Raw genomic sequence first — 14,903 nt, 5'->3', positions numbered from 1 at the left:
CCAATAGCGGGCTCAGGAGGCCCCAGTGCCTATGTCCCTGCACCATGACCCCGATGGCGTCCTGGGGACAGACGGACCTCATCAGCTTTGTGGGAAGTCTGACAGCGCCGGCGGGCGGGGGGCATTGGGGTGTAAAGCTCTCCAGCGCCCCCCAACTCCCTTTCTGGGGCTTCCTGGAGCCATCACCTTCCTGTTTGGGCGAAGGACATCCTCGGAAGGACACCAGCTCTCAAAGCGAGGGACCCCAGAATCACTCAATTTTCCCATGGGCCACATGGCCTAAATTTTCAATGAGATCACCCTAAATATAACCCCCAAATTGGGTTTCCACGGGATGCTGCAACAGACCCAACAAAGGTTTATTTTCTTCATGTAGAAGGCATACCCAGTGGACAGCTCCCATTTATTGAAGACCAGCCGTGTGCAAGGAAGGCATTGCGCCAGTTTCATGAACATTGTTTAATCCTCCCCCAGCCCTCTTGAGGGAAGGAATTGCCATCCCCATTTTATAGATGGCTCAGAAACAGTTCAGAGAGGTGAAGTCATTTACCCAAAGTCACACAGCAGAGAGGAGGAGGGTTTGGCTTGCCACAGGGCCCAGATCTTAGCTTCAACAGAAATAAAGGTAATCATGATAGTCACCTAATTTGCGACCCCAAAAAACAAACAAACGCAGACAAACAGAAATTAAAAAACAAATACAAATCAAAAGCCTAGGCCCGTGCATTTTCTAAGTATGATTAATGATTATTGGAAGACTAAAATGAAGAGAGGGCCAAGGAGTGAATTGTTACGGATCAGGGTTTGGTTTTGTTGTGATTTTTGGCCAAAATCCTCCACTCAGCCTAAAACTTGGTCCCCCCGCACCCCTGGAGATGGTGGTGGGACACTGTGGGTGGCAGCTGGCCTCTGGAAGCAGGTGGACCTGTGTGACCTTGGGTGAACTACTGGAGGTCAGCAACAGTCATAAATGGACAACCACGGAGAGATCATGGAACGAAGCGCTTGGCTCAGGCTGCTACTTCCTTGCTTCCATCCACTGAGGATCCTGCCCACTATTGGCAGTTCAAACCCAGGGACTACCTCCTGCTGGGGACCACGGAACACAGAGTTGGATTCGACCCCTTAACTTGGGATGCAGCCGTCACCTGCTAGGGATCTAAGGGGGAAGAAGGAGATGGTGTGACTTCCTCCCATCAGATCCTTTAGGATCCCGAGGAACTACTGTGTGCCCAGCACCTTCACATGCCCTGTTTTCTTTCCTTCAACTATTGCCCACTAAGGTCTCTCTCACCAACCCCCAATTTGGAGTTCCGATGCTCAGCGATATCCCACAGCCGGGAGGAGGCAGAATGAGGATTCCAGCCCACGCTGAATGGAAATCCTGCTTTGTCTCCACGGGTCCCCCTCTCCCAGGACCCCAGCTCCCCCCCTTCCTGCCGCGCGGCCCCCAGCTCAGCACAGACAACAGACCGACTCAGCTGGTGACGGGCGTGCATGCATGGGAGAGCCCATTCATCCACACACTGACACACCAAGTTCTTCAGTGCAACTTGCATTGAAGCTTTATTTGCTATTTTCATGGGCTGAATGCAACATCTTTGTACATGCAAAGGTCATCCTGTCTAATGGCAGTTGACCAGATTCCCAACTGTTCTTCTGTGCGTATGAAACCTCTTTACAGTTACAAAATATAAAAGCACTTGTAGATACCCAATACTCTGTGAGGTCCGGGAAGCCCCATTTGTTTTAAGGTTAAAAATATAGGTTTTTCTAGATGAATGCTCAGTCATGCGATTAGATTCTTTCTGGGATTGGATAAAGTGCCTGTTGTCCACCTTCTGTTCAGCACCCCTTAGAGCTTGTGAATTCATAAGGCAATTGCAAGAACGCCAGCAGGCAGCAGGTGTAACTTTCGTACACACGGGACTCGAATTTCTTTTCTAACGTGACTTAAATTTTATCTCAGGAAGGGACTCAGAAGAAACGTTAGAAAATATATAGTGTATTTGTATGTATTTCCGCTCTCCGCCCCTTCTTACAAAGTGTTTTGAGGATCAGAATCATCTGGGAAGTGCATCACTTCTAGCATATTGGTATGATTTAGGAAACAACACAGTACAAAATATCTTCCATAACACAATATATTACTTTTGCGAGCCCCCTATTTACAGGATCTATAAGGCTATTTGGAATGAGACCAGTAAAAAAGCTCAAATTGTTCTTTAGACAACAGCATGATTTTTGTTTGTTTGTTTGGTTTTTGGTTTTTTGTTGTTTTTTTTTTTTTTTTGCTGACATGATACCACTGGAGATTGTCAAAAAAAAGGGCCAGTCTGAATCATGGAGGGAGATGTTCAGGTACCAGGTTAGAGGGTGACTATTTAAGGAGATTTAAGGGAGGGGCAGAAGCTGATTGATTTTAAGGGTTAATTTGCCAGGAACCTCAGGCTGATTTTCCAGAACACAGATTTCTGCACCCCTCCCTGCAGGAACCAATCCCAACAAAAGAAAGCAAATTCTAGAGGGGTGGGGGGGTAACCAAAGGGGAGAGCCTGGCGAAGACCCAGCACACTTGCGCCCACTGGCTTTCCACGTGGCTCTGCATTTCCAGAACCTCAGCTTGCCCAAAACCCCAACAGGGTTGACTTGTAGCAGCCTCTCGGCAGAGCCCAGATCCACGGCTCCCTAGGTGGCTGTAGCCCAAGGTGGACCCCCTTCCAGATGTGGAGTGGGTTCCGCCTGCTTCAAGTGGTTCCCTCCACGTCAATATTGTCCCTCTTCCCCCGTGGAATCACAATGCCATGGGAGTTTTGCTTCCACGTCTGAATGCGTGGTGGAGGAAGAAAGGCACAACTGAGGCTGTAGGAGGCTTCCCCATTTACTCTAGTGACTTGTCACAGTGTAAATTAGGAGCGAGGCTGTCTCCCCTTGGATAGACCTTTTCTCCAGCCTCTACATCCCTCGGGCTCACCCTGAAATGCTAGTTTATACACAGGCTAAGTAATCTGGTTTCCTGTACGAAGGGACGGGACTGGGGGGTGAGGGGGTACCACAGGGATTGAGGGGTAAACACAGAACTGGAGAGTGAGAGGCAGGCTCGACAGCGTTCTCCGTGGAACACCGTCTTCCACGCCAGCCCAAGTCGTCTTTAAAAAAGCATTTAGCTTTGGAGGTGATCTGACCACACGCCTATGGATTTTCAGCTGTATGATTATGCCTAGCTCCTGGGGCAATCTGGGGGCATTGTGATGAGAAAATGCATAAGCGTTAAGTGGACAAAGCGGCCACCAGGTCTGAGTGCGAGCAGCTGAGCTCCCCTCTGGGGGGGGGGGGGTGGCGGGCACACCATGGGTTTCCTCCACTCCCTTGCACAGCCTCTAAGCTCTGGGACCTCAGGCCTGCGTCTATTTCGATGCTTGCTCCTTAGCAATACCTAGAGTTGGCCTCACTTCCTTGGACGCACAAAGGCAAACACATTTGTCTGAGAGCATAGGACTTGGCTTGTCCTCCTGGAAGAGCTCCCATCTGATTGTCCTTTTCCCGAATCCCGGATAACCTGAGGCCGTCAGGTCTGTGTCACCCCAAACGCCCCAGGAAACAACGCGAGGCTTCAGCCTCACCAGAATTTCTCTGGTGGCACCAAGGAATCCTCCATAAAACTGATTCTTGAGGCCTCGCCACGGGATTTCATAGGCCAAAGGCCTCTGTTTCATCAGGCAAGGGCCCCGAAGAAGGGGATCTAGATACAGACTTACCAAAACACCAGCCGTCAAAATGCTGATGTGCAAAGGGTGTGTGTGTTTGTGTGTCTGTAGACAGATTGTACGTACAGAGAGATTTGCTTTCTGTGCAAGACTCTCATTTAAGGAGAGCCAAAGGCCCCCAGGAAGGTGATTAGATGAGGGCAGGTGACTTGATTGCATACAAACGATTAAGGCATATTAAGTTAGTTTAAAAAGAGACAGATTTCCAAAGACAGCTCCAGGCAAACTCAAGAAACTAGCATAGAAACCGCTCGCTTAGGGCCAGAAAACCAGCATACAAACCACTTGGCTTAGGAAGAGGGGAAAACCAACGACGCGCTTGCCCAGCTATCTGCAGAAGTTCCAGGCATCAGCCACTTCTAACTTGGTTGCACTGAGCGTAGTGGGATCCAGAGGTCAAGGGGAGCCTGCATGGAGAGGGTGGTTCCTGACCCACTGTGAGGGTCCACTCTGCAGTGGAGAGGTGAGGCTGCTCTCGTCAGTTTCAAGGGGGGTGGGTGGACTTTGTTATGTTCTAATCAGCGAGGAATTAAATGGATTTTTGTTTCCAATCAAGGTGTGGGAGGCTGGGCAAAAGATCTCCAGGTTCATCTCATGTTCAAGTGTTTTTCTTCCCTGTTGGGTATACTTGGGCTGAAACATAACTAATTAAGAATTGGAGGGTTTTGCATGGTATCTATAGTCTCACTGAATAGAGCAGGTTTATTCCTACTGTCCAAGATGGTACCAAGGGGCCCTTCCCACCTGAAGGAAAGACAGAGAGCAGCCAGGAAGAGTTGGTCAGAACATGAGGAGTGTCTTCCAAGGGGACCTATGGCCCTGGAGAGCCACCGCATCAAAATTGTTTTAAAACATTAACCGGATCTCGGGGCGCCTGGATGGCTCAGTTGGTTAAGCGTCTGACTCTTGATCTTAGCTCAGGTCTTGATCTCAGGGTCATGAGTTGAAGCTCTGCGTTGGGCTCCACGCTAGGCGTGAAGCCTTCTTCAAAACAGAACAAAACAGAACATTAACTGGATCTAAAACAAAGAACGAAGGAAAGGAAAGAAAAATCACCCAAAGCAGCAGTTCCTGGAGGAATCAAATTTCCACCCAAGGGCCACAGATAACAGACTGACCACTACCTCTGGGAATGAAAAGAACACAACTGTTATCAAGCAGGGCCAAAGCTCCAGACACAGATGCATGAGGCTTCCAGATGCAAAAGGCTGGGTGGGTGACGGGGTCGACAACGGTAGCCAAAGGTCAGACTGGGGGAGGGGGCGGGGCTTCAGTCCCTGTCCATGGTGCTGAACCTGGAGAAACAGGATTCCTCTCCACCCCTCACCCCCACCCCCAAGAGAAGGAAGAGATGGCAAAGGGTGAAAGGAAGAAGAGATGGGGGAGACAAATGGAGACTCCTGGAGATGTGGCCAGGGAGAAGGAAGGTATGTTTTGACATCATTTGCAAATAGTGGATTTATCAAGAAAGATTTTCATGTCTTGGGAAGTCAGTGGGTGGGCGTGCATGTGGCCCATCTCTTCCCTATCTAGCCTTAGAAAACTCAGCCCTGAGGTCCCTCAGCAGTCACAGGGGACCCTATGAACTGCCCCAAGCGTCTTTCTCACCAACGGGCATCTCCCAGGCAAGGTTGGCACACAGTTTATGGCAACTCCAGGCATGGCAGGTGGCCAGTCAAGCATATCCAGGATGTTTGCTGGAGCCTTGGGTTTCAGACGTGGAGGAGGCTGGTGTTGAGGATTTCCAAAAAGAAAGACCATACAGAGAGTGCCTACGACCCCCAGAGGTCTTAGAGATTCCTGGGAATGAGCTTAGAGCAAGAAAAAAAAAAAAAGGAAGCAAAGCAAAACCCATATGTTGTTACCTGGCATCCAGCATGTCTGTCCAGAGAAGGATTTCAGCAAGACCCCTCCCTTCCTGCATTTGGACCTAAAGGAAGCACTTGGTCAGGTAGAGTTGGCAGGGGGTGCGGCGGGGGAGTGGTAGAAGGAAGAGGTGAGAGGGAACAGAAGAACCCCCTTCCTCCCATTCATGCATTTGTTCCAATTTGTAATGATGCTTCCATCTTGGGCGCTGTTCAAAAAAGACTGGAGAAGAAGATTCTCAGGGCGGGTCTGATGTTTGGGTGCAAAAGGCACTGCCATCGGGTTGCCTTTGATGAACCCTTGAGGCCAAGGGACAATGGTCACTCCACAGAAATCAGAGCTCAAATGAGAAGAAACCAGGAAAATATATATACAAAGGTGACAACTGGAATTTTCTTTTAAAAACATGGATGGGGTAAGATAACCTGAGACGATCGGATACTTCAAGCCAATTATTCACACATCTTTCCTTCTGCTCTTGAACGTAAAAAACGTATACATATCAAATTTCAAAGAAAGCTGGCTGAATTATTGCTTTAACGCCTTCTAAAGCAAACCGAAGTGATGTATAATGAGCAGGTCATCTATGCGCACGGCCCCATTGTGACGATAAATACACTTGAAACGAGAGGGTGGGTATGTTTAAAAAATTGGAGCTGCTGATTCTTGGGAGAGGGAAGGAGTGGAACTGGCCCATAAAGCAATCACAACCCAACCCCATGACCCTGCCTTGGGCCACAGTCACAGCAGGAAACGGAGTCTCTTCTTCCTTGGAAACAGGCTTTTGAAAGGACCTGCCCTGGTGGGGGTTGGTGGGGGTGGCGAGGGGAGAGGTGCCCTCATAATACAGGTGTTTTCCAGAACCCGGGGAGATGGTCCAGCCTCAGACTGACGGTCCCGGAGTGATGTCTACGGTGGGTAGAAATGCACAGTGTTCACATAAAACACAAAACCACCAGCATGGACAATTCTGGGCAGCCTGGCTTCATCCTCAGCCTCAAGTGTTGTCTGCGGAGACATGCAAGGGCTTGAGGAGGGCGGGTCTTCACGCCCCGATCGGCGGCGGGGGAGGGGAGCCTGTGGAGAGGCAGGAGGCACGGGGCCGTGTTCTCCACCCCACTGGAAGGGCCCAGGGAGGGAGCCTTGTGCAGGAAGGAATGGCATCAGTGTGGCCTCATCTTCGGGTTCTGACAGTTAAGGCTTCTGTTCGTTAGATGTGGCAGTGACCCTTGTCTGGAAAGAAAGGGACAGTCCTGGCGTCAGCAAGAGGAACATGGGACCCTAGGTGTCTCGGCCATCAAGCCTTTAAACCTTGTCTGGTATTCTTCGAGACGGCCATCCCCCCATCCCTACAGGCCACAGGCTGGGAAAGGTGACTTTTTTTTTTTTTGGAGTGGGGTGAGGAAGGTGGCAGGTGGCCAGGTGCAGTAGAACCCACATGAAGTTTAGGGTCAGGTGAGGGTTCCAGCCTGTTTCCTCAAATGGATGGCTGGAAGGTTCAGAGAGATATCACATGTAGAGCACTACATACAAAATCAACACAGGATCCCATTCCTTATCCAAAACCCTTGAGCACAGATTACCTGGGGATTTAGAATTTGGGGGGGCGGTTATTATATACACAGATACACATGCATATGTGCACACATATATATTATGAAACACCCCATAATGTACCCGCAGCGTAAAGTACAGACATCCACACAGGTCAGGTTTTGCCACTAAGCAGGTCAGGAAAATGCTTTGTGGTCAGTGTTTTCTGCATCTGAGGTTTCCGGGGAAGGGGCTGGCGGGTCTCCTGGGCTGCTCACATCAGAGCCAGCTTTCAGGGGGTATGAGCCGTATGCTCCTACACGTAGGACTGACCGCCAGCACTTTAGTGCCTCCTCAGTGAGCCCCGGGGACCCCTCAGTGACATGGGCACTGTTACCCCATTTTACAGATGGGGAACCTGAAGTTCCCCTGAGATATGAAGTCATTTGGGACCCACACCAGGGCATATCTAATCATTTGACTTTTTAATATCCTTCTTTTTTTTTTTTCCAAATTAAATTTTAATCATACAGGTTGTATACGAATGTAAAAATTGGAGACATTTCGGATTAAGCTAACCCCTGATGTCCTGCCTTTCCACTTCATAAAAGGGTTTTGAGATGCAGTGAGAAGTGCGTGAGCCCAGAGCCTAGGTTATCTGGCTCCTCGACCAGGCTGCCCACCTGGGTTTTTTTCCCCTAAGAGGAAACAGATCAGCACTACCCTCTTTATTGGAACCCAGAACACCCGCACCCATTTTCCCTTCTCTCTCCTAGGATACAACACCTCGAGTCTCTGACCCTTTGTCTCCCGGTCCAGGTTCCTCACTGCATCCCCACTTCATACCTGCTCAAGCTTGGTTCTCATACAGGCTTTGCCTCTTCTTGGATTTTAGCTCCTTTAACCACTGGGGAGAGGGCTCTTCTGACCTGAAACCACAAAGCCAGTGAGAATCAAGTGCGAGCCAGCTTGAGGGCTCCTTACAGGCAGGGTTGTGAGGTACCCGACCCCGCATCCTCAGTGCCCAGGTGATGCTGAGCAGGGCACTGGAAGGTGGTAAAGATGCCATGTTAATGTGATCGATGAGCAAGAAACAGGAATTAAACAAAGCGCCCAACAACAAGGAATCGTAAATAAATCACGGTACACCCATTCTATGAAATAATCTGCAGCTGTGAAGTCACGCTGACACATGAATTATCTCCGTCCATCCATCACCCCAGGCATACCTCCATCCTTCTAGCTCTCTACCCAGGTAAATGCCTATGATGGTTAATTGTATGTGTCAACTCGGCTAGGCCACAGTACCTAGATATTTGGTTGAACATTGTTCTAGATGGTTCTGTGAAGGCATTTTTAAAGACAAAATCAGTATTTAAATCAGTCAGCTTTCAGTAAAGCAGATTACCCTCCTTATTATGGGTGGGCCTCATCCAATCCCAGTTGAAGACCTTAATAGAAAAAGACTGACCTCCCCAGAAGAAGAGGGAATTCTGATAACAGACTGCTCTGGGGACTCAAACTACAATATTGGTTCTTCCCTGAGTCTCTAGCCTACCAGCCTGCCCTGCAGATTTTGCACTTGCTGGTACCCATGATTGGGGGAGCCAGTTCCTTAAAATCAATCTCAATCTCAATCTCTCTCTAACTCTCTCTCCCTCTTCCTCTCTCTCTGTCTCTCCCTCCCTTCCTCCCTCTGCTCTGTGTGTGTCTGTGTATACACACATCCTATTGTTTCTGTTTCTTTGGAGAATACTTGACTAACACGATGTCCGTGAGACACAGATAGATGCCTTATGTTTACCAAACAGTAACACATGACCGTTTGGGGGAGGTAAGGTTTGTTTTAACTTTTTTAAAGTGAAGAACACACATGCAGAAAACTACTCAAACCATAAGTGTGCAGGTCAGTGAATCTTCTCAAAGTGAATATATTCGAGCAGCCACCATCTCAATCATGACACTCCTGAGTATCTTAGTTTTCACTTTCTTCACGGACTTTGCTGTGTTGTAGTGAGAACATACCGTCTTAACAAAAGCCATAAAGTCGTGACTCTTTGCAACTCTTTTCAAGAAAAAGATCGTTTTTACGAAGCATGTGTAACGGCCTTGGGAAAATGGCCCACGTGAAACACATAACAGGGAAAGAAGCTACATGTACGTTGTGATCTCAAGTACATTTTAAATTAAAATGGAAGGAGAGATGGCCTGACCTCACACTGGTGGTCTTTGCGGGGTGGGATCATCGGTGATTTTGTTTTCTACTTTATATTCTTTTTATATTTTCCAAAATTTCTTTTTTTTTAAGATTTTATTTATTTATTTGACAGAGAGAGACACAGCGAGAGAGGGAACACAAGCAGGGGGAGTGGGAGAGGGAGAAGTAGGCCTCCTGCCCAGCAGGGAGCCCGATGCGGGGCTCGATCCCAGGACCCTGGGATCATGACCTGAGCCAAAGGCAGACGCTTGACAACTGAGCCACCCAGGTGCCCCTATATTTTCCAAAATTTCTATGGTGAGCATAGATTATTTTTTTAAATTTTATTTTATTATGTTATCACCATACAGTACATCATTAGTTTTTGATGTAGTGATCCATGATTCATTGTTTGCATATAATACCCAGTGCTCCATGCAATACGTGCCCTCCTTAATACCCATCACGGGGCTAACCGATTCCCCAGCCCCTCCCCTCTAAAACCTTCAGTTTGTTTCTCGGAGTCCATAGTCTCTCATGGTTCGTCTCCCCCTCCGATTTCCGCCCCCTTCATTTTTCCCTTCCTTCTCCTAATGTCCTCCATGCTATTCCTTTTGTTCCACAAATAAGTGAAACCATATGATAATTGACTTTCTCTGTTTGACTTATTTCACAGCATAATCTCCAGTTAGAATGGCAAAAATTGACAAGGCAAGAAACAACAAATGTTGGAGAGGTTGTGGAGAAAGGGGAACCCTCTTACACTGTTGGTGGGAATGCAAGTTGGTACAGCCACTCTGGAAAACAGTGTGGAGGTTCCTCAAAAATTTAAAAATAGAGCTACCCTATGACCCAGCAATTGCACTACTGGGTATTTACCCTGAAGATACAGATGTAGTGAAAAGAAGGGCCATATGCATCCCAATGTTCATAGCAGCAATGTCCGCAATAGCCAAACTGTGGAAAGAGTCAAGATGTTCTTCAACAGATGAATAGATAAAGAAGATGTGGTCCATATATACAATGGAATATTACTCAGCCATCAGAAAGGATGAATACCCACCATGTGCATCAACATGGATGGGACTGGAGCATATACTACTTTATAATCATACACAAGTACTCACAAGATCCAACCTATGTTGATCTCAGAGAAAGTTCCTGACCCCAACCCCTAGAGGGCTCAGAGAACTTGCTGACCCAGCTGGGGTGGGATGGGGGTGTGCAAGGAAGGAGAGGTCCCCTGGGCAGACAGGACTCTGGGGTGCCCCAAGCAAGCCTCACCCGATGGAAGAGGCACCAGACCAGGCCTCCAGAGAGGTTCCTCTGAGACCCTGGTCTGGGGGCTCCTCCAGCCCCGGAGAAACACTGGAGTGCTCGGCTGACTCCAGAGCCACCCTGCAATTCTGGTATCTCCAGAGCACAAGAGGCACCATCTCAACTATGGCCTTGTTTCTCTTAACCTCTTGTCCTTTTGCTTTCCACAGCCCGCTCTGTGCTCTGCTAATAGGCACTGCCTACAGACCCCCTGTGATGTCAGGCCTCCGGGCCTTTGCACGTGCTGTGACTTAAGCCTGGGGAACCCCTCACGTTGCCATCTTTTTGTCTATCGTGACTCAGCTCAGGCAACTCCTTCTCCTGGAAGCCTTTTCCTGCACTTTCCTTCCTCAAGTCTGGGTTACGAGTCCTTCCTCTATCACCGGGATCAGATAAAGAGCCAGAGAGGAAGTAGTTTTTTGACTCTGTGGGTCCTGGGGTGCCTGCTACAACTAGCCAACCCCACAGCCCTAACGGGAGCAGCCCTATACGGAGAGGAATGGGTGTGGCTGGGTGCCAATAAAGCTTTATTTACACAGACAGTGGGCGGAACTTGGCCCATGGGCTACAGCTTGCCAAACCCCGCTCTGTTGCAGCACTTAAAACATTACAACTTAGTGTGAATAATCCCTCACTTTTATGTGTTAACTTGCGGTAAGAAAAGCCCGATGCAGGGCTCGATCTCAAGACCCTGAGATCATGACTTGGGCTGAAATCAAGAATCGCACGCTCAACTGACTGAGCGCCCCGGGAGCCCCAGAATCCCACTGTCCTTTCTCGAGCACGTCTGCAAGCCAATGCCAATGCAAAGGGCTCTGCACACACTTTCTCCTTTTGTCCTCATGACCACCCTGGAAGGTTAGAATGATGAGTCAACCCATTTTGCAGATAAGGAGACTGAGGCCCAGAGAGGCAGAGTGACACCCCCCACCCCGCCCCCAGGCCAAGCAGCTCGGCTAGACTAGGTCAGTAGTCCCACAACACAGCCCTGGATTTCCATGTGGGACGTGGAGGGGGGTGGGGGAAGAGTAAGGCCAGTCGGCCTGATTCCTGGTCCTCTTCCCCCCTACCCCAGCGCAGGCTGCCGAGAGTTCACGTGAACAAAGTTCTGCTGCTAGAGGGAAACACACAGCTGCAACTCGCCTTTGCATCCAGCTCTAAGACCCAGATAAGCAACCCCCAGAATTGCATCCTGAGTCCAGGGTGGAGGCCTCATCCCCAAGACCCCTCACCTGTCGTCCTTCTCCATGCTGGAGGGCAGCACGCGACTGCCCAGCTGGAAGGGGGACTTGGGGGTCTTGGGCTGGGGGGCCCAGCCTGGGGCCTCACTGGGACTGTCGGCCTCTGGCCTCTTGTGCAGCTGAGCCTGGGGAGAGAAGAGAGAGCCGAGTCTGTTACCACCTCTGGTCTGCGGAAGGCTCCCATCTGATGGCACCGTCACTGTTTGGCAACAACAGGGCCCCCCAGCAACTGAGCGGACCCAGGCAGGAAACACAGGGGCGGGGGAGAGGCCACCTGACCTTGGAGGCTAAGAGAAATCGGAGGCCAGGCAAGCAGTCTACGCAGCTACCCTTGGCCACTAGGATCAAAGAACCAGCACCGAAACCCCACACAATCGTGTCCTCTCCTCTTTGATGGAAAAGCCACCACCTTGGGACGGGATGTTCTGTCTCCTGTCACTTCCCAAGAACCCCGGCATGGAGGTAATGGCCCCATCTTGCAGATGACACTCAGTTCTGCGAAGCTTCTTGGTCCTGTGTCCACATGGATAAGATGAGATTTTGACTATCATGCTCCCACAGGAAAAAGGCAGGGCTGATGTCCCCCATTTTGGGGGGGGCTGTGGTCGGGAATGGGATGACAGTATGATGTTCACAGAGCTCCCCTGGGGGCCCGGGGGCGTGCTGGTAGTAGGTGACAGGTGTCTCCGAGGCAACGCTGGGCGGCCCCCATCACCATCGTCCGCCTGACACCTCTCTGCGCCGAGCACCCGCCGTTTGGCGACCAGGCCTAACGTATGTGACACACGTCAGCCGGAAGTAGAGGCTGGCTCTCCCCATTTTACAGCGGAGTAGCCTCAAGGTCAAAGATCAAGCAGTGTGCCTAGAGGCACACAGTTTTCAAGACCTGGGATTCGCCCCGGGTCTGCCCAACCCTAACCCCAACCCCAGGGCTCCTTCCAGAATGAGCCCAGTAGCCTCCCCCAACTGTTGCTGACTGTCAGGTTCAAGGAGCTCACGCTAACTGTAGCAAACGAGTCGCAGGAGCCTCGTCTCGACAGCGTGCGGGGGACCCGAGCGGCGTCCAGGGACCCAAGCATCGGCCTCGGGAGTTCCGCGGGGCACCCGCCTGGAGCCCACGCCTTTGCAGCCTGCTGTGCTGGGCTGCCCTGTGACAGGGCATCTGTTCCGACGCTGGAAACGAAAGGCAGGAAACCCCTGGCCTAGGGCAGCGGCCGCCACACGGTCCCATCTGGCAGGTTTATAAATCAGCCACAAGGACAGGCGTGCGTGCGCTGTTCACGGACTTTTTACTCTTGCAAAAAATGGCAGGTACTGTGGCCATGTGGGCTACTACTGGGGGAGGCTGGGTGAGGCACGCATGCCCACCCCCGGCACTATTTCTGCAACTTCTTGTGAGTTGAACTGTTTCAAAATTGGAGGGGAGGAGGGAGGGAGGGAAGGTAGGAAGGAAGGGAGGAAGGGAGGGAGGGAGGGAGGGAGGAAGGGAGGAAGGGAGGAAGGAGAGAGGGAGGGAAGGAAGGAAGGAAGGAAGAGGGAAGAGGGAAGGGGGAAGGGGGAAGGGAGGGAGGGAAGGACACATGGGGCCTGTTCTCCTCGCTGCTGAGGTCAAGGGTAGCTCTGGGTGTGAAGCTTGTTACCTTTAGCACTGCCGGGTCCATGCCTGGAAACACAGGCATCCTCTGCGGATGGCTGGTGGGGGTCCTCTCAGCCCTGGAGAGCTTCTCCTCCTCCTCATCGGACTCTTCCCTCCTGGGAGATTTCTCTTCTGTCGCAAAGAAAAGAGCACTGACGTCACTGGCAGCCACCGGATCCTCTGCACAAAGTCCCTCATGCAGTCCTCGCACCAGCCCAGCCCGGAAGTCATCACTGGCCCATTTTACGGATGAGGACAAACTCAGGTTCCTCATGGCTGACAATGCGGTATGACGGATGTTCTCCTGGGAGAAGGCACAGACAGACCCCCCTCCTGGCTCCTGGCTCCTTCCCAGTCAGGGAAAGAGAAGGAAGTCTGGCAGAGAGGCAAGGAGACGGAAACGCCTTCAGCCAGCAATGCACGGGGCTGGTGGTCTCAGAAGAGGGCGTGGAGGGCTTCATGTGTCTCGTGGAAGGCCTGACCAGAAGCCACTTCCCTTCGCAAGAGTCCCCACTGCTGGGACTTCACTCCATTGCCATGTTCCAGCCTCATAGGAGAGACTTTGGCGACATGGACCGTTTGTCCCCACTCCTCCGGGAGTGAGGGGTGAGGAGTTTCAGCCTCCCGGAGGCCCTGGCCCGGGCTTGGGCGCAGTGAGGAGTGCGGGGAGGAGGTGGGGATGGACGAGGAGGAACCAGGCAAGGCCTGCTCCCCTGGAGCCCCTAGGCCATGCAGGGAACTGGGGTGTGTTCAGAAAGCATACCCCCAGGCCTCCCCCAGCCCCAGGCCGGTTCCTTGAGGCTGCTGGGAACCAGACTGCTGCTGCCATGTTCCAGCTAGGGGTACTGGTGTGACTCTGTCCCCATGTTGGTTTTTATTTGCTCCAGGCAGCTCGGTGGAATTTGGCTCAGAAAACCCAGAAAGTGTGCAGAGATCTCAATCAAGGCATTTAAACATTTCCTTTAATAATAAACATGAGGGGGGGTGCCTGGGTGGCTCAGTCAGTTAAGCGGCTGCCTTTGGCTCAGATCATGATCCCAGGGTCCTGGGATGGAGCCCCGCATTGGGCTCCTGCTCAGCGGGGTGTCTGCCTCTCCCTCTCCCTCTGTGCATGCTCTCTCTCGCTCTATCGCGAGTAAATAAGTAAAATCTTTAAACTAATAATAATAATAATAAACATGAGGTAGGAGAGGGAATAATAAACATGAGGTAGGAGAGGACAAACCCCATGTGAACAAAGGCCCTGCAAGTGTTTGGGGGACACACCACAGCATATGTGCAGAGCCGGGAGGTCACCTGCTACGGTTTCCAAGAGGAGATTTTGCTTCTTAACACTCCTCCATGGC

General features: G+C 50.9%; 1 protein-coding gene across 2 annotated transcripts in view; it reads right to left on the bottom strand.

The window, feature by feature from the left end:
• Positions 1-5,717: 5,717 nt before the first annotated feature.
• The window catches only part of KIAA1671 (KIAA1671 ortholog), a 185,251-nt gene continuing 176,065 nt past the window's right edge, over positions 5,718-14,903 (bottom strand). For both annotated transcript variants that reach the window (XM_035017236.1, XM_035017237.1), the window contains 4 exons: positions 13,562-13,689; positions 11,913-12,046; positions 8,013-8,095; positions 5,718-6,866 (listed from right to left, as the gene is read on the bottom strand). In XM_035017236.1, coding sequence (XP_034873127.1) covers positions 8,017-8,095; positions 11,913-12,046; positions 13,562-13,689 — 341 coding nt within the window. In that variant the 3' untranslated portion in view covers positions 5,718-6,866; positions 8,013-8,016. The remainder of the gene's footprint in view (positions 6,867-8,012; positions 8,096-11,912; positions 12,047-13,561; positions 13,690-14,903) is intronic.

The sequence above is a fragment of the Mirounga leonina genome, unplaced genomic scaffold (assembly GCF_011800145.1).
Source record: "Mirounga leonina isolate KUSES-001 unplaced genomic scaffold, KU_Mleo_1.0 Mir_171, whole genome shotgun sequence".
Classification (NCBI taxonomy): Eukaryota; Metazoa; Chordata; class Mammalia; order Carnivora; family Phocidae; genus Mirounga; species Mirounga leonina.
This window is presented reverse-complemented; position numbering and strand designations above follow the sequence as displayed.